At 34.4% G+C, this 25,262-nt stretch overlaps 1 protein-coding gene across 3 annotated transcripts in view; it reads right to left on the minus strand.

Annotated features, from left to right (window-relative positions):
• Window positions 1-2,846: 2,846 nt before the first annotated feature.
• Window positions 2,847-25,262, minus strand: part of VEZT (vezatin, adherens junctions transmembrane protein) — a 62,725-nt gene continuing 40,309 nt past the window's right edge. For 2 of the 3 annotated variants that reach the window (XM_063075209.1, XM_063075210.1), the window contains 5 exons: window positions 22,339-22,670; window positions 18,773-18,963; window positions 9,649-9,749; window positions 8,005-8,212; window positions 2,848-4,742 (listed from right to left, as the gene is read on the minus strand). In XM_063075209.1, the coding sequence (XP_062931279.1) occupies window positions 4,213-4,742; window positions 8,005-8,212; window positions 9,649-9,749; window positions 18,773-18,963; window positions 22,339-22,670 (1,362 nt within the window). In that variant the 3' untranslated portion in view covers window positions 2,848-4,212. Of the gene's footprint in view, window positions 4,743-8,004; window positions 8,213-9,648; window positions 9,750-18,772; window positions 18,964-22,338; window positions 22,671-25,262 lie in introns of all 3 variants that reach the window. The other variant, XM_063075208.1, reaches the window with a different exon arrangement.

A 25,262-nucleotide genomic window follows, 5' to 3' on the forward strand; every position in this document is an offset into this window, starting at 1 on the left:
CTATTGCAGGAAGCAGGCACACAAGACAGCAGTGAAAATGACAGCTGATTATAAGGGAAGATAGAGAAACTGTGAGAAACAGACATAACTCAAAAAGCATAGCAATGTGAGGTCATTTAGTAAAGAGGCATATGACATTATATACCTCAGTAGCCCCTGAGGATGAATTTCTGTATCACTCCATGATAGGAACTGACATTCTTAGATGACAAAGAAGTTAAATTATATTCTGCATACTCTAGAAAAAGTGGAGTGGAAGGTATACTTAGTTACTATACTGTTAAATTTAATGATGAAGTAGATTTGCCTCAATTAGCGAAAAATTAATTTATGCAAGTTAATCACCCGTCAAGGATGACAGATAAATGAATTGTTATTGTATCTAGGCATTTTTTCTACTTATTCTCTTCTAAAATATTTGCAGCTTCATTTTCTTTCTTTCTTTTTTTTTTAAAGATGACCGGTAAGGGGATCCCAACCCTTGACTTGGTGTTGTCAGCACCACGCTCAGCCAGCGAGCGAACCGGCCGTCCCTATATGGGATCCGAACCCGGGGCCTTGGTATTATCAGCACCGCACTCTCCCGAGCGAGCCACGGGCCGGCCCAGCAGCTTCATTTTCTAATGTAAGTATATATTGCATGGATATGTTTTATAAATAGAATTGGAAAAATAAATCAATCTTTATGTTTGTCTGTTTGTCTTTCAGAGCATGATATCTACTTCAGGTCAAACAGTGATTTAGCTGAGCTATTCTTAGGGTACTGTATTTAGTTCTTGTTTCCTTGTTTGCTTTTGGGGGGGTATGGAAACAATACACTATGGTTAAACCAAATCACTTGAATTTTTCTTCCCATAGGATTTCTAATAATTGTCAAAATATTTCATATTTCATTTAACTGATGAGAAGTAAAGAATCAGAGTCCTCAGAATGAAATGACCTGTAGGGTCTCTTTTGATTAATACTCCACAGACATAATTTTGTGAACTGTATGAGAAGTGATTCTTTTTATGCTTTTTTTGTTTGTTTTGGCTGCTGGCTGGTACAGAATCCAAACCCTTGACCTTGATGTTATAACACCATCATGCTCTAACCAACTGAGCTAACTGGCCAGCTCTTGATTCTTTTTATGCTTTAACATTAAAAGCTTTACAACAATATTTATTATATGAATGGAATATTACTATTTATTTTTTAAGAAAGTTGAGTTTAAAATTTTTTGGTCTATTTTACTAACATATTTATAACCAGATCTTGCTTTTAGCATCAACAGTTTTATTTCCTTTTTAACTACTTCTGAGAAGTAAGAAACTGCAAATATCATTTAGCAATGTAGAGAATTTGGGTTTTGCTGGAAAAACTCCCCCCAACATTATTAGGTCAGCTGCACTTATAGCTTTAAGATGGAAGGATCTGGAACTGAAACTCTGGCCTTTGCCTATCCTTCTGTATTAAGGCCTTAAAGCCTATGTTCTTAAATTTCCTAAGTTATTTGCCTTAAATGTGTTTCTTCCGACTTGCTTGTCTCTAATAACTTAAGAATTCAAACCTGAGTCAATGCATCAGTTCCTAATGAAATATATCCTGATGCTACGAGTACAATTATGAGGACTTAACTTATAAAGTCACATAGTACTTGCAATTAAGCAACTAACAACTTGCAACTAAGCAGAGGATTGCAAATCAAAGACCGGGTACACTTTGGCCCTAGATAGGCCAGATATGTAGGGTCTTAATGGAAGGTGAAAAAAAGGATTTAAGGCAGGATAACTGGTACCAGATCACTTATTGCTATGACTTTCCTACCTGTAGGTAGACAAAGGTAAAAATCTTGTCTTCAAGAGTGACCTAAATAGCCTCTCAAATGTAGTCTTCCTAAGTTAAGTACTAGGTTTGTCCTAGTAAAACAAACTATGGAAATGTTTGTATTACACAAGCTGTCAGGATGCTATGCCCAACAAGAATTTTACTATAAGATAATACAGTAAAATTGGAAAGCACAATTATAAGTTTCCCCCCTAAAATGTTTTTCCTAGAAGGCTTCTTCTGGATGTAGGATGGCAGTTATTAAAACTAGTCAAAAGCCTGAGAAGCAAAAGTAAAATATTCGTAGAAAAGTAACAAACAAGAACACACACTTATGTTACATTGGACTGTTTATATTTCCTAAGGTGTTCGTGGCAAGAAGAACAAAGTCCTAGACAGAGGTTCTTAGATTTTATTGGGTATAAACATTACCTAGGTCTCATTCCAAAATGATTGACTAAGAATCACTGGGAGTATGGCCTAAAATCTGCATTTTAAAAGCAAGACCTCCCGTTTATTGTGATGCAGATACCCCACTAAAACAACTGAGAAACACTGACTTAAACTATCATAAGAGAAAATTAGTCAAAGAGTTTTTACAGAGAACAAAATATTTTATCTTGGGACTATTTTAAAAGGTAAAAGAAATGTTGAAAACTACACAGAAAAAAGGACACTTAAGTAAAGTTCCAAGATCCTTATATCATAATTTCAACAACTAGAGTTTTTACAGAGCTAACTAGTGAATAGAACAGATCAGACTAGAAGACTGGGAATTCTTGATTAAAATTAATCTTTCAAAATTAAAGAGTATCAACTCAGAGAGCACTAAATAAACTGATAAATTTTTTAAAAAATTTTTAAAAAACTAATAAAATTTAAGAGAGATATTACCAAGTTTTTCTATAATTGCTACTTTTAAATCCAAGGAAAAACAAAGTCGGCAAGATAAGTAAGTTAAATAAGAAAGTAAACCCTAAGTATTATTATTTAAGAATATAATAATCAGTTACAACACAAAATGGTTTTTCTTCTTGAAATTTAGCTATTTCTAAGTGGTAAAACTAGGCTCACCCTAAGGTATTGCTCTTAAGAGGTTAATTATGGATAAATTCCAGAATTTTGGAAACGGGCAAAATCATTTACAGTACAAAGGATCTCTGCTATTCATATAAAGCAGAACCAAGTTTCTCCTCAGGATAAAAGATAAATTTCCTTAGATTACTGAAAAAACAAACAAAAAAACACCTTTTAGTTTAAGTACTCACTAGGCGTGCTAAGTTACAGGAATTTGAATGTGTTTCTTAAGACAATTTAGATTCACCACATAACTTCCTTTCTAGGACAGCATAAATTGAGTTACTTCTACATTTCCCCCAAATAATACTATAAACTACGTCAGTGCATAGGAGGTACAGGTTTCAAAAACAGTATACTCCTGAAAATATCATTCCTTGAAAATCCAATCAGATGAGATTGGCCAATTTGGGAAGCAGTTTCTTCTAAGACATAACCTGTAAATGAAGTTAAGGAGACAGTGTACTTTCCAGGAAGCTAACAGGATGTTTCCTGAACCTCAGTAAGGTAGATAGAGCTAGAAAATAGCAGCATTGTGATTTGCTTGTGTTAATGGCACCCAATTATCTCTAGACAAACTGAATCAAAGAACTTTCTGCTAAGTTGAAGATGGGGCCTTGGGCTATAGGAATCCCACTTTGACATCATTTCTTTAGTTGCAACTAAAGAACAAAAGAAGTGATAAACAAAAAAATTGAAAGGGTAATTCTTAAAATGGTACTATGTTTTTCTTTTAAAGATAGGACATTTTAAAATTAACTGCTGATTTCACTCATGAACAAGGAAACATAAGAAATATCTTATCACCCAAGTACTTATGAAACTATGCTTTAGTTCCAAAGCCCAGCACACATCAATTGTATGAATTAATATTTTTTATTCAGAACCTGTCTCTTTGCTTTAAGACTGGTATAAACAAAAATAAAATACAAACAACTTATTATTAACATAATAGCTGCAGTTATTAACTGCAAGAATACAGTAAAAAGGAGTCATAATAAATGTAAATGTTCTTGCAATTATCCCAGTCACCTTATGGTAGTAAATTCTGGCAAGAAATGATAAATTCATTTCTTATTAAAAGTACTTAAAGAATTTCCAAGATTGATCAGACATGTTGCAAATAAAACCGCAGTTTATTCAAAAGAGCCCTTACCTTCTCTTATTTTCCTAAAAGATCTGCCATTTACAGGTAAGTACTAATTTTCAGATCAGTTTTTCAAACCAGGGTTCTTGCTGTAAATTCACAATTTAGCTTCATATATAGTAAACTTACACTCATTTTCCCTTTCCAGTTTTGAAGCTAAAACACTTTTGAACAATCTACAATCACTTCATGTGAATCTCGGTTCTTTCTTCTCCCCCATTTTCATTTTCTTCTACTATTTGTTCCTCTTCTTCATCGCCAAAAGTCTGTTCTTGCATGGTGGTGAAGGAGAGAGATCTAGCAGCCACTTCTGCAGCAAGGCCAGCAGTGAAGGTAAAATCTGGTGACAGCTGCAGCCGTGCCAGCCTCTGCTTAATGGAGGGCTGTAAGGAGTCCCTGGGAGTTGGAGGGGCAATGGCCAGGCCACCTTCATCTGTCTGCTGAGATTCATCTCCACTCTCACATTGGTAACACATTCTTTCCTCAGCTCCTTGGAGGAAGACTTCATTTGAAGAACTGTCTTTATCTTTACCCTTTTGAGGGTTTTCACATAAAAACTCAGTCCTACTTATTTCATTGTCAGTTGTGGAGGGTTTACTATTTTCCTCTTCAGTATCATTTTTACTGACTTTTCCCATATCTGAATTCACTGATGGTTCTGAATTACTTATAGGTTCCACTGGGTCTACAGGAGACAAGGATTTCAACACAGCTTCAAAGAGGGGGAAAAAAAAAAGGAAGAAAAGAAAAATAATAACTAAGGACCCAGCAATGATTTAAACTTTAATTTAAACTGAGTAGTTATTTTCTTAAAAAGAACAATAAATAAATAAAAGTGAAATAAAACTTTCTAATAAAATCAATGTAAATGTATAAATCCAGGGAACTTTATAAAAGATAAAATGCTTAAAAAATGAAATGAGATGGGATTTCATGAAGGTTTTAAAGACACCTCACATACTATTTTATTCAAAATATTAAAACAGTAGTTCTCAAAGTGTGGTTCCTGAACCAACAGCATTAGTCATCACCTAAAAATTCATAAGAAATGTAGATTCTTGGGCCTCATCCCAGACCTATTGAATTGGAAACTGTAGGAGTGGGGACCAGCTGTGTTTGATATTTCCTCCACTTGATTCCGATGCACACTACAGTCTGAGAACCACTGTATTAAAGAACAAGCATTTTGGTTTTCACTGATAATGTGCCAGATAAAAGACCTAAAGTGATTCAGATAATAATCATATATTTAACATATTTACAAGTTAAAGCCGCATGGAAATTATGCAACAGACAATTCAACTTACTTGCCAACCACCTAACAAGACCCTGATGAAAATAAAGCCACAACTTCTACACATTTTGTAGTACCACAGAAAAACACAAATGAAATAAAAATCTGCATTCAAGATTAACTACTGTACAAAGTAATGCATAAATATAATATATATTCATACGGCAGAAGTCGTCCTTGCAAGGAAAATGAAGTTTTATTTAGCCCCTGTTGATGTTAGTAGGCAGTGAGTTGCTTGCTAGGCAGTCTCTCCTCCCAGCATGAGGGGTTAGTACAATACAATATATTATGAAGCAGGACGGAAGAAAAAAAAGTGCTTCTTGAAGAGCTGGCGTGTATTTAAAAAATATTTTTGTAAAACATGTCCATTTCCAAGAAGCATCCCTAAGCTGCAGTAACTCCACTAGAGAAGCAGCAACAACAGAAAACAATGGCCACAGCAGGTTCCAGTGTAGAATTTCCCTCTCTAATTCCATTCGGACTTTATCCCTGTAGGCAGAGATGAAAACAACTCTGGAAGATGTACTGAAATTTTTCATGGGAAAAGCATTTTATGGTATCAGCAGGTTTTTACTTATTTTCACAAACTAAAAACAGCATTATTGCCTTTTAAATGCAAACTGTATCAAAAGCACATATCTGAAAAAGAGACACATTTCTCTTATTGTTATATCTTTGCCCATAATGTCAACAGGATAATTTTAAAGCTATATGAAGAAAATACTAAATAATAAAAAAGGATGCAAGTTTATATACAATGCTGTCTTTATTTACACTTTTAGTTTATAAATCTGCTAGTTCTTAAAGAATGAGACATATATTAGAAGTCGATTGATACAATTATTGCTAATTATAATCTATAACGGGATATAATCTGTGTAACGGGATATAATCTGTATAACGGGATATAATCTGTATAATGGGAAGGTCGACTGACAACTGTATTAAGCCTCCAGGAGGGTAGGCATTTTTGTCTCTTGATGTATGTGCTAGGGATACAACAGTAAACAATGCCTTGCACATAACAGATACTCAGTAACTACAAGTGAATAATTTGCTGACTGAATGCTGAGCGGATAATAAAGCCCCTATTTAAGGAGACTGTAATTTGGTTACAGAGACAAAAAAATTGAACACGGAAAACAATAGTGCCTAAAACATCATACCACTAATTTCTGATTTATGTAGGGCCAATATATAAACAAGCACATTGCAGAACTCTATCTTTGCTGTGGCTTCTGGGAAGTTCTTAATCAAATGATTTTGTGCTTTGCTGCTCAAGACTTCCCACACATTTCACTATAATGCCCCTCTAGAGTAAAGGTCTGTAGTGGTAGGAGAGGTGGCAGGGCTGAAGGAGTCAGAGAAGGATTCATGGAGAACAGACTAGTAGAGAGGACAGCTAGGTGCAGAGTTCAGAATTCTTGGTTAAGGGATCAACATGAACTTTTTTAATGAATCAAAATAGCAAGTTTGTGGAACTGTAGTCTAATTAGACAGTAGAGGAAGAAATCTACATTAGAAATAGTGGGAAACATAATTGGATATGATGGATTCTTAACGATGGAGAGGCTTGAAACCAGGAAGAGGAGCTTAGATTTAGTACAATAAGAAAGGGGTAACCACTATAGGTTTTAAGAGAGAAAGAGCCATTATCAATGTACTGTTTGAGAAAATCTAGAAAGAGCTTGCAGGAGAGCTTAGAAGAAAATGGTACTGAAAACAGAAGTCAGCTAATAGACTATTATAATGTACAAGCACATTCTAATGAGAACATGGGCCAATGGGAAGAAAGAGGAAAGATAAAACCAAGAGATGAAGACCTGAACATGGGATAATGGTAGGACTCCTAAGAGAAGAAAAGAGGACCCTGAGGAGATGTCCAGAAATATAGTTAACCGATTTGGTTTGGTGAGAAAGAGAAAGGAAAGTTAATTTTGAGGGTCCACGTAGATACTCTAAAATGGAAGTCCCACTCTACCTTCTTAGAAATCCATAGGAATTAACTCAACTAGAAATTAGCTAGGCTGATATTGTTAAGTTTCAAGCTTCTCCTCATTCCTTCCCCTGCCTCCCATGAAGTTTGACAAAGAAAAGAAAGGTGATTAACGTAAAGGAGTTTAAGGCTAACCTTCAGAATTACCAGCCATACAGCTTTGCCCAAATCAGAGCATGGAGACAGCCTGTAGAGAAGCACCTTCCCTCCTCCCCTCTACTAAAGGGCACAAAGCACTTAAATAACCCTAATGATACGGGCTAAAGGGCCCAGGTCTTATTTCATTTTTTTCGCTAGTGAACAGTTATTCATTTTATGCTTCACTGAGGTATTTTTAATATCTTAACATATGGAGAACAGAGTTTAGAATCTCAAATTCACTAAAGTTAAAAATCACATTTTGTTTAAAATACTCCAAATTATTCAACTCACTGCCATTCCAAAACAAATTTAGTAAAAATTTAAAACCCGATGAAAAATTGTGACTTAATATTCTCAGTGTGATTATATACCTACTCTTTTATCGATCAAGTTGATTCTGCATCTATGAGAAAAAGTACTGTTTTTGGTGGATCCCTAAAATTAAAGCCATAAGAATTCTACAGCTAAAATCAGATCCACGGTTCAAGAGAAAAAAGAATCTCCTACATTAAAATAACTTTTTACTCTGAAGTCTGTGCTTACCATGATCACTAAATAAAAGTTGCTTCCACTTCTGCCTTTCTACCTCTGAAGCTTTAAATCCCAGCACAGATTTTAATTCTTGAAGTACTCTCTTGGATTCTTCATGCTCACGCCTCTGTCTCTCTTTGTCTTCTTGAGATAAGTAATAAAAATCATCCTTTCTGAAATCATTGTCCATATCTATATCATCTACATAAGCTTCTAATTCCTAAAAATGAATAAAAGAAAAAGCACTTTACTTCAAGCAGACAACTTCCTAGAAGCATTCATTAACTTGCACCCTCCCATCTCTGAGATTAAAAAATGAGGCTTGCTCTTGGCACAGGTCATTAAAGCACAGTTAGGCAAAAAAATAAAAAATAAAAAAAGCAAACATATATCTGTAGATAAATCAAAATCTTCAAAAACTTAACAGTTGATTCTAAAAAGGTTGTGGATAAGAAAGTTTAATAACTTCAATGGTTATTTTTTCCACTCTGGTACCATACAATAGACTTAGTTACTAAGTTACAGTTATTTATTCATTACATCAAAAGCAATCAAAATTAGAAGGGCTGGCAGTTTGGGGAGGAGGTTAGGCATATTAATCTTTTTGTGGTAGACATTTGTGGTTCTTTTTGACTTCCCAGGAAGTTTGAACACTCTTCCTAGGATTAGGAAACACTTCATCTTATGGTTCTCCATATCTCTAACACAGAGGGTGCGATACTGGCTTACCCAGCCTCCTTTGTAGTTAAGGTTCAGGTAAATGACCTGGGATCCTAACCAAACATTTCTGCATCATTAGATCTGATTTAGAAGTCTGTGTTAACAGAAGCAGGCACGTTGAGGAATCCATTCTTGCAGGGATGATGGCTGAATAAGTTTCCAGAGGGAGTGGTTTTTACTATTCAGCATTGATGGAGCAAGTGGCAATGTCTGTGTCCAGTGTCTCAGCAATGATGTCTCCATTGGAACAGTTCTTTTGAGTGATTTTGGCTGTTTATCCCAGCCTGGTTCACGCCTGCTTATGTGGCCCTCTAAAATATTCTATAAGCTAATGGTTCTAAATAAATTATTTGTCCATTAAATTAACTAGGGTTGGTTTCCACATGCAATTAAGAGTACTGAGTAGATAATATGACCTAAGATAAAGAAATTTTCCTTAGAATTAGCAAAAGAAGTCTTTGCCAATAACTAATGTAATCATTAAAAAATAGTTTTTTAAAGTGAGGTGCAACATACAGGCAGTCAAGTGAACAAATATTAAGTGTACACGATTTCTTACGTATATTTTGGATTTTTATGTATACATACTGGTAACCATCACTAAGATCAAGACAAAAACATTCCCAGCATCCCAGAAAATACCTCAGCTAATACACTAATTTTTAATGTATTTAATCACTTTTAAAAGCCTCTAAGAAATGGACACTTAGATATAAATAATAAGAAAATCTGCTAGTGGATTCAATGATTTCAAATTCAAGGCACTAAGAACTAATATATGATATAAATTCAACACATTATGTTGTAATTTTGAAGCTCATTAGAAAGAGAAATTCAACAAGTTATTTGACAATTATCCACGTCACTTAAAAGAAAGGTAGGTAAGCTTTGTATGCAAAACTCTTCGTTAGGGGGAAAAATAACTTTCACCCTTACCTGTTCTTCAGGGATTGGATCTCTGTCGACAATGTGAACAGTAGGCTGCATCAAAGGTACCACAGTACAATGTGGGTTTTCACACGCTACTTCAGGCTTGCCTTAAAAAAAAAGGGGAGGGGGGACGGGAAATAAAGATAAGAAACAGGCTACTTAGAAATGAGTGAGCATCTAATAAAAATTAGTTTTACTATTAGTACTAATACTTTGTCAATTTCATAGTCCAACTTGTTCTGATTATCACTTTTTATTTATAAAAAATCAAATATGTTAAAGTTAACAACAGCAACATCAGATTTATTATTTAACTTTAAGTTAAATTAAACTATTAGAGGAGAGGACCTTTTTTTCCCCCTTCTTCACCTCACCATAGCATCTGGCACATACCAGGTACTCTATAAAAACTTGCTGAGAAAAATTTTTTTTGGTTTATAGCACAGGACAGTCTTAAGACAGATCACCACTCTTCCTCACACAAAGAACAAAACTTCAGTCTTACTGTTTTAACTCAGAAGGTAGAATTAGAAATGAGTTTCACAAGTATATATCTTGAAAAGATGAATTACTTAAAATTTGTGTTTGGTATCTCATCACAGGGTTAGTCTCATGTCTAGGTCTTTATCTTTCATCATTCTCTCTTTACTTAAAAAGAAGAATGATTTAAACTTCTAGATTTTTACTTTTCAAGAAAATTGATAGTTAAGTTTTTTTGTTTTTTTTAAAGGGAAACAAGAAGTATTTGAGAAATGTTATAAAAAGATGACTGGTTAGTTGTCTGTAGGCAAGATGGCTGAATGACAAATACCAAGATAACTCAGTAGGTAGCACTAACGAGAGATGTACTAGCATGGTGGCTAAGAGCTCTAGAGTTACACACACCTGGTTAAATCCCAGCTCTTGCCACTTTCTAGCTTAAGTCACAGTTATCTGGACAACAGTGGTGAAAATAACAGTACTTATCAATGCTTAGAATAATGCCTACAACACATTACATGCTCAAAATAGTTCCATTATTGCCTACTTAGCAGAACATAGATTTCATTGCATCAATATTGACACTACATATTGAGCTCTTTGAATGAAAAGGAGAAAACTCAAATCCAAGATACTATTAATAGCAATAAACAGGTACATTAAACAGTGTGCTGGTAATCCAACTCACAAACAAAACAAAACAACTCAATTTGTAGCACTTGTGATTTCCAATTTCCATGGTGTAAATATGCCCACCATGGCCAATTTCAAGCTACCAATGGTGTTAAACGGGTTCACAAAATTCCTGAATACTTAACAATCTCTGGAGAGCCACCTGCAGCATGAAATTCACTTAATAAAAATCTACTGACCACCTGTATGAGCTCAACAATGAACTTACAGACCTGTGTGAGCAGGAGGTATACACTGTTGAACGTAGTTGGATTAACTTTTACATTGGCGTATCAATATGGCATTGAGGAAAAATTAGTTGTATCTCTCATTAAATTTCAACTTTAGTAAAGAGTTTACAATATCTTTTTTTTTCTGTTCTTAAACAGACTTACTTATCTGCTGGCGTTTCCTTATTTGAGGTGGAAAAACAAAATTACTCACCAACAAACACCCTAACAAAAACAAGAAGCCTTTGTTTGAATTTCTCTCATATTTATATTTACATTCATTATCTAAAAATATGTCTAAAATTTTTTTTTAAAAACCACTAGATTTTTAATAACATGCTCATGGTAAAAGCTTCAAACAGCATAAACGGGTATAAAATGACAAAACTCCCTGACCACCTTATCCCTCAATTCTATTTCCTGACAGCAGGGGTCTGCCAAATCTGCCCCATTGCCTGTCTTTGCAAATACATTTTTATTAGAACACAGCCACACCCATTCAAGGATAGTCTATGAGTGCTTTCATACAACAGCAGAGTTGAGTAGTTGCAACAGACACCATATGGCCTGCAAAACAGAAAATATTTGCTATTTCGTCTTTCAGAGAAAAAAAAAATGCAGACCCTTGTCCTGGAGCTATGTTTCTCAAACTTCAATGTACCTGCAAATAACCAAACCTTTTTAAGATGCAAATTGATTTTAAGTCAAGGGTGCATTTGTAACAAGCTCCCTAGTGATGCTTATATGCTAATCTAAGGACCACTCTTGAGTAGCAACCCTGGAGGTAATAAATCTTAAGTTTCTAAATAATGTGATATTTTAATAAAAGGAAACTGTTATTACCTGGGGATTCTTTTCTTTTTTACCTTAGTTCTGGAGATTCTTAAGTAATGCCAAAGTGATAACCTATTCTCAATGATTTCCTGCACTCACCTCCGTGAGACAGCAACACTAGATACTAAAGAAAGTGACATCTCTGAGGTTTATTCATATATTGATGAAATTAGAAATTTCTTAATTTGCCAAATTTGAGGGACTCATTCTTGGTCATACAAAGTTCTATTTATCCATTCATGAATATTTATTGAATACCTACAGTGTTCCAAGTCCTGAATGAGATCTTTTGATTTATCTTAAGTGTAAAGTATTAGATGTGTGTAACAGTATCTGTTTAAAAAGAGGAAAACAGTAGCTGTTTAAAAAGAAGGAAAACTACACAACAAATTGTTAGAAGATTAAAAAAAAAGGGTGGAGGAGGAGCAAGAAAATGATAAGATTCAGGCTATTGGGTATCCCTGAGGGGAGATGATCTAGGAAAGGATCACACACACACACACACAAAAAAAAAAAAAAAGTGAATGATGGAATGGTGTTTGTAACAGTTTAGATTTTTAAGTTGGCTGATGAGTTCATGTTTGTTTCATGATACTGGTACATGACTTAAATATGTATTATACAATAAGAATAAAATAGGTACCGGGGCTCTCTATACACTTAAATGCTGTTTTGGCTTGAGTGCCAGGTGTTCTGAAGTTTTTATATGTATTAGTAATTTAATCCTCACAACCTTTTTGTTGGCAGTAGGTACATCATTTTCCCCATCTGTCATATGAGAAACTGAAGCTCCAAAAGTTAAATAACTTTCTCAGGTTTATAAAGCTAATATGCAGCAGATTTGAAATACAAATCCAGGCAGATTAGCTCCCCAATCCAGGTTTCGGGCTTATTTACACATGTTTGCACAGAATAACTCTGGAATGATGTATTAGATTCTGGTATCAGAAGTTGCCTCTGAGGAAGGGAACGAACAGATTAAAGATTTGGTATAGAGAGGAAACTTTTCTTTTTACTGTTAAAATCAAAAGATTAGACAAATTTGGCATTAAAAAAGATACACATGGACAATGGGATTAGACAACAGAAAAATTAGAGTTATAAAAAAGGAAGAGGTAAAATAATTTGCAGATGATGACTGCATACTCCTAGAAAACCTAAGAAAATCAAACAAAAAATTATCACAAGTAGAGAGTTCCATAAGGAGGCTGGACACAAAATTAACACATAAAAATCAACAGGCATAGGTAGTTCTATTTTTAGTGCGTGTGGGGGGGGGCTGGCCGGTGCAGGGATCTGAACCCATGATGTTGGTGATGCACGGCGGTACTCTAACCAACGAAGCAACCAGTCAGCCCTATTTTTAATATTTTTTGAGGAAACTCCATGCTGTTTCCACTAGTGGATATATATCCAAAGGAAATAAAATCTGCTCTACCATGTTTATTGAAGCACTATTTACAATAGCCAAGATACAGAAGTAACCCAAGTGCCAACAATGGATGAATGAATAAAGAAAATGTGGTATATACATGAAGAATTTTCAAAAAATTCATGGAAAGATTTATATTGTCTATTAATGCTATTTTTCCCATGAAGTTTTTGAAGTACCTGTGTACACAATGGAATACGACTCAGCCACAAAAAAGAAGGAAATCCTGTCATTTACAACAACTTGGATAGATCTGAAAGACATCATATAAAGTAAAATAAGCCAGAAACAGACAAATACCATACAATCTCACTAATACATGGAATCTAAAAAAAAAAGAGAGAGAGAGTTGATATCCCAGAAATAGAGAGTAGAACAGTGGTTACCAGAAACTGGGGAGGGGAGGGGAGAGGTTAAGGATGGGTGAGGTTAGTCAATGGGTAGAAAGTTACAATTAGATTGGAGGAAAAAGTTCTGATGTTCTATTTCATAGTAGGGCTAGTTAATAGTAGGGTTAATAGTAAGGTATTGCATATCATAAAATAGCTATGAGAGGCTTTTGAATGTTATCACCATAAAGAAATGATAAATGCATGAGGTGATGAATATGCTAAAAACCCTGATTTAATCTTTATACAACACGTATGTACTGAAACATCAAATTGTACTTCATAAATGTGTACAATGTATTACTTAAAAACATTTTTAAATAATAATTTTTTAAAAAATCTATAGGCTTAATTTAACTAATCGAAACTAGTTAAATGATAATGGAAAAAACAATCTCATTTACAATAGTAATAAAAAGTAATAATAAAATGCCGGTTCTCCCTCTATTAATCCAGAAATTTAAAAATACCATCAGAACTTTCTCTTGTTGGGGGAGGAGGAAACTATAAAGGCTAATTCTAAGATCTTACAAAAAATTAAAAAGCAAGAATAGGGAGGATAATTCTGAAAAGGAGGATTAGTCAATAAGCTACTAAAGCATATTATAAAACTAAAATAATTAAAACTGTAGAACTGGAATAGATAGATCAATGGAATTAAAAAGAAATAAAAAAGTAATTAAAACCAGAATGGAAATGATGGTGTTATGACAATGGCTAGCCACTTGGGAAAAAATTAAGTTGTATCCATATTTCATATCTAACAACAATATAAATTACAGAGGAGCTAAATATATAAATGTAAAAAATATAAAACCACAAAATATTAGAAGAAATCGAAAGAGAATTTATAAAATAAATTTGAAATAAAGTTTTTAACTATGACATAAAAATCCAGAAGACACACAAGAAAAAAAAAATGCATAAAATATTTTTGTGAGGAAAAACCTACCATAAACAAAGTCAAAAGTTATATGAGATCTCCATACTGGCCAGATATCAAAAAAAAAAAAATATATATATATATATATATTACATATCAGGAAAAAAAAAAACTTGCACCTTATATCACTGAGGGTCAATTTCCCTAACACAAAAAAACCTGAAATCAGTAAGAAAATGAACCAATAATATGGACAAAGTATATGAATTGACAGTTTTCAGGATAGTGGCTATTTAACATATAGGAAAAGGCTGAAAACACCTTAACGGTTCATTAAGAGAGGCCTGGTTTAATTAAAGGTACAAAATGCAGCAGGATATACTGTCAGTTTGAAAAAGCAAGACATACAACAGAGCATGTAATATTCTATAAAAAAGAAAAATATATTCATCTTTGCTCATATTAATATGTGCCTAAGATCTCTAGAAAGATACAGAAGAAACTTCTAACAGCAGTTACCTCTAGGGAAGGTAATCAATCGGGTGGCTGGGGCAAGGCTTTATAGGAGATTCCACCATATTCCTACCCTTTTGTGCTTTTTAAATTTTGAGGATATAAATACCCTAGTTTTTCATAAAATAAATATTAAAAGATATTTTTAAAAATAACATGGTCAACTAAATATCAACTGGAGGGTGTCAATGTGATACAGGTACCCATGGGGAACTAACTCTTAGCTGCCAAGAGGCAGCCCGTATGAGTTATCTGGATGCTGGGGGGTAAGGAGTAAGATGGGTCTTTTTAGCCAGCAAGGGATGGCAAGATGCTGGGACCAGGGAAGGGAAGAACTCTCATCAGGTTAAGTCAGCAGCAGTGTGGCTTTGAAGAAAGCCCCTAGTGTCAGTGGATTAGTTACATACAAGGGGGTTAAGTAAATAAGTAAATATTTTGAAGACAATGGAAGCCAAGTTTCTCACAATCAGAGAACGGAGGTACAAATATGGATGGGGGGAGGACAGAATAAATCACGTGGTGTTAGAATGAATTAGATGTACTGTAATGAACTCATGGTTTATAATATACAAGTATTTATGGACAGATATAAAAGTAGATATAGATGTGTGTGTAAGTGTATATACACACATATATTTTGTAGCTCCATCTGTACACTGAGAAGGCCTAAAAGCACATCCCAGTGGCAATGAGCATATCTAGCACCTAGATCTTGGTTTCTAAATGCCATTCTCCATTAAAAAGAATGAGGGATTGATTCTTGGAGACATGGCTGCTGTGAAGGCTAGGCAAGGAAAGTGCAGTCATGTGTGGCTATGTTCTGAGAGATGCGTTGTTAGGCAATTTGGTCACTGAGTGAACATCATAGAGTGTACTCACACAAACCTAGACGGTATAGCCTACTACATGCCTAGGTTATATGGTATAGCCTATTGCTCTAACCACCATTGGTTAGAGCAATTGGTACAAGAAAGGAAGTGCGCAAAGAATGATGGTGATACAAACCAGCTTGAATGAGCTCCTTCTGGTCAAATCTTGGACAATGTGAACAATAAAATAATAATAGTAATAAATTATGATTCACTGAATAAAATTAGAACTCATAAATTTATACTGGTATAAGTAAGTAAATAAGTGGAAAAAGGGGATACTTTACACAAGGCATTACCTTACTGTAGAGTGCCAACTAATAAGTGTAAAAGAAAAAACAGAATCAGAAAATTACCAATTAGCAACCATCACAGTAATATCAAATTCAAGCAAAAACTAAAACAAGTGGATGAAAAAAACTTAAGCTGATTTGTTTTATTTATTTTAAAAATTCACTCTTTTTGGTATACAATTCTATGAATTTAGACAAATAAAGAGTCACAAAACCACCACAACCAAGATATAGAACAGTTCTACCCTCCAAATGTTTACTTATGCTGCCTCTTTATAACCCATTCCTCCCTCCATCTCTAACTCCTGGCAACCACTGACGTTTCCTGTCCCTGTTAAGGAACTCATAGCAACCACTTGATCTGCTTTCTGTTTCTCTGTCATTTTAAGAATGCCACATAAATGGAATAATACAGCATGTACTGGTTTGAATCTGGCTTCTTTCACTTACCACAATGCATTAGAGATTCATTCATCCTGTTGCATCCAACATGGTTTACTCTTTTTATTGCTGAGTACTATTTCATTGTACAGATGGATATACCAATTTATTCACCAGCTGAAGGACATGTGGGCTGCTTCTAGTTTTTGGTGATTTGAGTCCACTATAAATATTTGTGTACAGGTTTTTATATGAACACTAAGTTTTTATATTTCTTGGGTAAAAATGATACTATTGGGTCTATATGGTATATATATTAATAGTGGGTAAAATTTTGGTGAGGCAAGTGTTATTTATATAACCTCAAAGTGTTTCTTCACAAAATATTTACTATGAAAGACTAAGAAAAGCTAAAGGAGAATAAAGAGCATGATGACTAAATGCCACGCATAATCTGGATCTGGAAATATAAAAAATATTGGAACAATCAGTGAAATTTGAATGGGGGTTCTGTGGATTAGATGGCAATATTATATCAGTGTTAATTTCTTGATATTGATGATATACTGTGGGTATGTAGGAGAATGAATATCCATGTTTTTCAAAAATAGAAATGAAATTATTTTGGGGTAATGATCTTCATGTCTGCAACTTACCCTTAAATGGGCCAAAGTAACACCACATACACATACAGATAACATACATAGAAAGATAAAGCAAATACGGCAGAATGTCAACAACTAAGGAATCTGGATAAAGGGTACTTTGAACTATTCTTGCAACTTTTCTCTAAGTTTGAAATGACTTCAAAACAAAATATTTTTTAAAAAGATGTGTAACTAAAGGACCCAGTTCCTAAAATATTCAAACAAATATTTTACTTAAAGTTGTGTAGCTATGGCCATTGTGCATGTTTTACCGTGAAAAGTTTGTGAATGATTTGTATCTAATTCATATCATTATTATCTATGAGCAAAAGCCACATAGAGCATAATTAAGAAACAGCTTATCTTACTTACCTGCCCAATGATTTAGAAACGGTTTTCACAGTAACAGTGAACAACAATGGTTAAGTGATAGAATAAAATTCAACATCTTGGAGTGTGCTAAAGGAGGGTTGAATGGGATGAATCTTTTAACACCCAAAGGTCTTGTTTCTATTTATAGAAAATGTACTCCAAGCTCTAGACTTCACATATGCTTAAGTATTTGAATACATTAAAATTTCTTGGCAGATTTATTATTCACCTTTTACATTTGAGATATAAAGGAAACCTCTGAGTAATATACCAGTAATTAGCATGTTAACATTTACTTTGAAAAAAGTTAATACTTTAATTATTTAAGGATTTATTCAGCTTAAGACACTAAACAAAGCACTGCAAATCTAGTTGTAAACAAAACCGTAACAGGATAATAAAGCATTAATTATCTCTGGTAGCAATGCAAATTCTATGCATAAGTTTGATTAACGCAATAAAAAAGACCCGAGGGATAAACACAGTATTGGTTTGTAGCAATATTTTAAAAAATCAGTATGCCAAACATTCAAAATGAAATTACCGATGTAAAAACAGGTAAAAAATTTGAGTCAAATAAAAGCAGTTTGGTGGAAAAATGTCAAGACTGCCTTTTTACCTAGCGGCACAAAACGGTCTGATAATTACCACTAAATAACGACGCTTAATATGTTTAGGCCCTTAATGAATATGCAACACCACTAATTATATCATTTGTATATTATTTCTGAATGACTAAAGTAAGTACTTTATCTTAAAAGAAAAACTCAGTTTCCAACCTCTGACTATCAAACTCATTCTTTTATTATCCTAACGGAAAAGAGTTTCAGGAAGTTCTAACAAATAAAAAAATACTATCAAAATTCATCCCCTCACTTCAGTTTTTTAAAAGGAGGGATTAGTCACCAAATTTTAAAATCATGTTAATTTTTCATTTACAAAATAAGAGTCAAGACTTTGTATTCAGTGTCAATTTGTACATATAAGTTCAACTTTTTTTTTTTTTTTTTAGTAAACTAAGAAATTTTGTGAAGCCAGTCTCATCACGCAGACAAGAAACCCATCTAATAAAATCCTACCAGAGTGGAATAAGCAAGTCTGATAAGCATATGCTAAATAAATCTCTCGCAAGTACCTTTTTTATCTGTATTTCTTCGCAGTTTATCCACCTGAGAAATAGCTTCTTCCCAGCAATTGTTGCTTGCTTGAACATGGGGCTGAATCAACTTCAATTTTTGTTCTAGGATTTGATAAGCCTCTGATACTAGTTCTTGTGTTTCTTTAGCACAAACAAGCTTTTCAAGTTCATCCTCAAGAATTATTACCCTGCGTAATAAAAAAAAAGCAGATTTCCAGAATATAAAATGTAAAATTTATAATTTATAAGGCTTATTAAAAAATAAGCTTATAAGATGAAGAATATTCTGGGAGTGGCTGGTAGTAACGTTGCACAACAATGCATTCTGTACTTAATGCCACTGAAATGTACACTTAAAAATGGTTAAATGATAAACCTTGTTATGTACATTTTATCACAGTTTTTCTAAGAGCTCATACAGAGTATCATATATATATTCAACAAATATTTTTAACCTACATACTAGGCATTTTATGAGCTAAAAGGATAAATTAAACCTATTTCCTACTTACAAGAAATTTATAACTGAACCAGGGAAATTATACATATATGTAAATAACATACAATATCACAAAAATTTAAAACTAAAATTTTATTTCCATTTTGCAGATGAGGAATTAGGTCCAGAGAGTTGAAGAAACTTGTCCAGAGTCACAAAGCTGGTAGGCTATAAAGCTGGGATGAATCTAGGCACAAAAAGATAATAACAAAAAGAGACAGAGATAGTCTTATGAGAATTCAGCAAAGGGAAAATTATTACCAGCTATGGAAGACCAGGGAACAGCTAAGGAAGAAGTACTTTTGAGGTAGCATTGAGGGATGGATAAACTTTGAGCCTGTATAAAAGGTGAGGAAGGTTGTTCTAGACGGAACATGGGAAAAGGCATTTATAGTTTGCTGGGACTGAAGGAAAGGAGTAAGAAATAAAGATAGAAATGCAGAATGTAGTCAGGTTATGGCAACCCTTCTCTAAAGAATGTTTTGTGCAGACTTCACTCTAAGCTGCTATGCTCCAAAACCAGTAAAGATTTTCAGTTAAGTGACAAAACAAATGCAGGTGGAGTATCCCTTATCCAAAATGCTTGGGACCAGAAGTGTTTCAGACTTTGAATTTTTTCAGATTTTGGAATATTTGCAGAATGTGTACATACCAGTTGGAATACATATATACCAGTCGAGCATTCCTAATCTGAAATCCAATATGCTCCAAGGAGCATTTCCTTTGAGCATCATGTCCATGCCTCCAAAGTTTCAGATTTTGGAGCACTTTGGATTTTGAATTTTTGGATTAGGGATGCTCAACCTGTATATGCCTCAGTAACATTAAACTGGCAGTGCGCACTCTGGAGACGGGGAGAACAGTTAGAGGTTGATGCCCTAGTGTAAGCAGGAAACAATATGGTCCTGCACTGAGCACTGAGAGTGGGAAGAGCAGCAAAGCGGGCAAATGAGAGAGAGGAGTGAAACACAAAAAGAGGATTTTGAAATATGAAACAAGACATTTTTTTAGACAACACCTTTAAAAGTGGCAGCACTATTGAGCAAATCAGATATGATGGTTTGTGACTGAAACACTTTCTCGTTAAAATACTTAGAGAACTGACAGATAGTAGCATATATAAAATATTCCACTTTAAAACAGGACACATACTTCCCATGAATAATCCACGATCCCTGTTCAAGGTATAAAGCTCCTCTTTTCATGTTCATGTCCACCCAATGTAGTACTCCTCCTTCCCCGAGCCATCTTCCCTCACTCTAATGCATTCCAGTATGTCCTGTATGAGTTCTTTGGAGACTCTGGCTTTGCCTAATACTACCTTTCCACTGAAATCTTATTTTCCTCTGATGATGATCCAATCTTTGCCACCGACTCAAGTGGAGATGGCCTATCACCCAAGTTTTCTGTAGGAGACAGGGCTAAAAGTCAGGTTAGCATTCACCTGCTTTCTTAGAACAGCAGATATAGAGCACTCAAACACACCCACCTCACACTTTATTTTCCCTATGCCCTCACCTTTATATCAGCCTTATATATACCTATCCCAGGCCTTCAGCTAATGGGTAAAAACTTATCTTCTCAAAATGTCTTTCCAACCGTAAGCTCCTATTCTTGTACATCTTATCCTCCCTCATTCCAGTTAACATAGCCTTTTGATTTTACTGATATGTCAAGTCCATTTGATCCATTTTCTTATTTTATAAAATTAATTGCTGCCTTCCCCCTCCCACTTCTTGCCTGGTATCCAGGATCAAGTACAGCAACAACTTTACCAGCTCACTAAATTACCAACACAACGTGAACCCAATCATTCATTTGATCCAGTACTACATTATGAATATTTAACTGTTAGAAAAAATTTTCATGGGGGGCCGGCCTGTGGCTCACTTGGGAGAGCGTAGTGCTGACAACACCAAGACAAGGGTTAAGATCCCATTACCGGTCATCTTTAAAAAAAAAAAAATTCACAGGAAATGACTGTATTCATATTATATGCCTCGACTCAATTTTTAAACTTGAAAATTTCCATGTAGAAATACATGAAAATAGTATTCTCTATTGATAAAGGTATATGAAAGTGGGATATAAAAATTTGGAAATTAAGGCACAGTACCAATAATACCATGCAAAGTAGATCAACAAATATAAACTGTAGATAGTACATTTTACTACTTGCCTGGATTGAGTGTACCCCCCAAAACTTGACCCCCACTGTGACAGTGTTAAAAGGGTGGGAAACCCTACTATGATAATTGAAAGACGGGACCTTGAAGAGGTGAATAGATTGCAGGACAATACCATAGTGAATGGATTAATAATGGTGGTCAGAGGCGTGGTTCTGAGGGCTTTAAAAGGAGAGTGAATAAGGAGGTTAGTTTCTCTCTGTTCCACCATTTTCTGCCATGTGAGACCCCTGCGTTGCCTCAAAGCCATGACCAAAAGACTCTCACCAGGTGTGTTCTGTGGACCTTGGACTTGCTGCCTCTAAAACTGTAAACAATAAATTTCATTTTCTTACAAATTACCCAATTCCATGTATTTTGTTATAAACAGAAGTGGACTAATACAGTACTCAACTGGAGCCAAAAAGCTTGTCTTGTGTTACAGAAAAATTTTTAGATCTGCTATAATTTCTTTAGAAAAATAGCAATATAGTACTCTTCATCTACACAACAATGCCTCTTGTTATGAACTGTTGTGCTGGCAGATATTTCTCTCAGACTGCAGGTTTTAGTTTAAGAGCCCTACCTTAAGAGGGTTAAAAACAGCTCATTCTTCATAACCTTCTCCATTTCAGCTCTCAAAAAGAATGAACAACCTCTGAGTTTGTCCTATCTTTCTAGGTTTTCTGTTGAAATCGGGAAAAGTCAAAACTATAAATTACAGTACTTAACAAATCACTTGTTTCTCTGCTACATTTGTAGCTATAAACCATCCTTCATGTTGCATGTCTCAATTTGGTTTCTTCTTTCTAGCTAGGACATGAGCCAACAACCACAATGGAACAAGAATGAAGCTTGCTAATCACAGGGACATTTCCTTATATGGCTTCTAAACTTACTCATTCAGTAATGCTTTCAGATGGAGCTGCAAGCTGCGTACCGCTGTATGAACATTACTCAGTTCTCTTGATTTCTGTTGAGTTTTGGATAAGCGCTGTGGTACTGACTGGTGCTGAGTTTCAAAGTACCTATAGAACTCATAGCTGCGCTTAAGCTCTTCCAAACAGGCAGCATGGGCATGAGGTAGACCTTGAGTCACATCAGACAAAATACGATGAGGCAAAAGTGTTGGAGTAAGCAAGAGCCTAGGAGGTGAATTGGCTGTAGAAAGTAACAGGGCTAACCGTCTGAAGAACTCTGAACTCTGTGCCACCCACAGTTGGAACAAAACCTATGAAAAAAAAAAAAAAAGAAAGAAAGAAAAAAGGACTAGATCAATAAAAATATTGGCCAACATTTAAAACAAACCAAAAATTTGTTTATCTTAACTTCTGGTTTAAGTTCTTCACTTTATCCTAAATAATGAATATAGCTGAGCTTGAACTAACTCTAAAATTAGCCAAGAATGTTTTATCAAATTGTGTAGTCACAGCATATGGGAATACGTATTTGTAAACCTGTAAAGATATCTTTCACTAGATCTTTTTATAAAGATTTACTATTGTTCCTTTCAGAGAGAAGTTGCTTTTAAAATTTAACTTACAAAATCCATTTTAAAACTATGTGGGCACAATGGCAACTATACAAGGTGGCAACAAAGTTTTGAACATTACAGGGGTTCTTGGCAGTTTATAAACTCTATAGATAAGGCTTCAGAGCTTGATAATCTTGGTAATAACCCAACTCAAATACTGAGTTTGGTTATAGATTAGTTATAGGTCAAAATAAAGCAAATATAAAAACACTATTATAGTCTGATTGAGAAAACAGTATGGGTGAGCAAAAAGGATCCAGTCATAATCAAAATCACTGGGTGGGGGGACAACAACAGAGAAGAAGTCTCACATTTTAGAGCAGCTCAGATAAGATGAAATTTGAAAATTCAGCTAACATTTATTAATTGCTTACTTTACACCAGGCACCGGACTTGCAAATATTTAATGCTTTGGAGGTAAGTATTGTGATTATTAAATTTTAATAAACATAGAAGCAATGATTTGCTCAAGACATCAGTAGTCAAGTGATGAAGCTAGAGATAAACCTAGAAAAGTCTGACTCCATGGGGTCCTTTTTCTCTTTACTGCCTACACTTAAGCTAGAATACAATTCAGGATTTAACAAGCTTTTAAAAACGATACACAGAGAACATAAAGAAATAGGGAAATCACGAGACACTTTGATAAATAAACAAAAAATAATTTAAAAATGAAATGAAGAAATGCCGTAATTCTTTCTTCAACTCCTTTTTAAAGAATAATAGCTATCACCATTTTTGGTACCCACTATATGACAAATCTTGTTCTAGGTATTTTTTTATGTCCTTTTATTTAATCTAACACGTTATAAGGTAGATATGATAACCTCTTTTTATAAGTGAGATAAGTTCAAAGAATAACTTATTTAAGATCAAATGGTTAATCAAAGTCAGGGATAAAATATAAATCCAGGTCTGCTCAATTTTCTTCATTAAGAATCTCTCAAATTGTCCTTTGAAAAAAACTTTATTTCAATTATAGAGTTAAGCATGGTCACGATATTGAATTTGGAAGTATGAAATTACCTACAGTCCCACCTCCCCACAGAGTAGCTATTAGTATCCTGGTATTTTCTCCCATTCTTTTTTAAAAAACAGAGTTGTGGGGCTGGCTGGTTAGCTCAGTTGGTTAGAGAATGGTGTTATAACATTAAGGTCAAGGGTTTAAATTCCTTTACCAACCAGCCACCAAAAAATAAAAAATAAAAAAAAAACAGCAGAGTTGTGATCATACTGCATGTATATACTTATGTGTCCTGATTGTTTTACTGGAAACAAACATTTCTCCAAGTTTTCACAAAATTTTCATAAGCACGTTGTAGCTGCTACACAATGGCTCACCATGTGGGTCTACCATGATTTATGCAGCCATTCCTCTATTGCTGAACACTTAGGCAGTGTTCCATTTTTCACTATTATAAACACAAAGCTATTAAGCAACTTGGTACATAAAGCTTGACTATATTTAGAATAATTTCCTTAAGAAAGATTTATAGAAGTGGAATTACTGATTCAAAGGACAAATCATTTAAAAGGTTCTTTGTAGGTCAAATTGCATTCTGAAACAAATAACTTTAGAGAACTAAGGAAACCAAGAAAAAAACTATTGCAGTAGCCTAGGTAACAGATGATGGTAGCTAGGCCTAGGACAGTGATAGGAGATATGGAAAAGTGGATGGATTTAAAATACATTTTCAAGATAGAAATGACACAAGAATCTGCTAATGGACTGGATATGATAAAGTAAAAATGATGGATGAGAAAGATGTTCAGTCCCCAGTACCACCATTCTCATTTTGATAACACCAAGGTCAAGGGCTTGGATCCTAGTACTGGCCAGCCACCAAGAAAACCCCCAATCAACAACAACAAGAAAGATCGTGCCACAGGTTCCTAGTTTAAGTTGTGTAGTGCCATTTATTGAGATGGATTTAAATGAGGGTAGGAATAAGTCAAGACAAATTTCAAATAACAGGAAAGACCAAAAAACAAAGGAGAATTAGGACATTTATGTGGATTAGAAAATTTAAAATATGGTCTCAAAACAAAATGGATCTTGATAAATGCTGTCAACTGCACTTAGATTGATTTTTGTGATAACAGGAGAGTTTTAAAGACTAGAAACAAAAATATCTAAGAGCTTGCTAATTATGAAAAAGGAATTTAAGACATTTAGATTGACTTCTTAAAGTACTACTGGAATCTCACTGCACACACAGATTTTGTAACTTGCTTTAACTCATGTTTTTCTGTGTTATTATTTTCTTCAACATTTATCTGCTACTAACT

This window comes from Cynocephalus volans, chromosome 12, assembly GCF_027409185.1.
Source record: "Cynocephalus volans isolate mCynVol1 chromosome 12, mCynVol1.pri, whole genome shotgun sequence".
NCBI classification, from domain to species: Eukaryota; Metazoa; Chordata; class Mammalia; order Dermoptera; family Cynocephalidae; genus Cynocephalus; species Cynocephalus volans.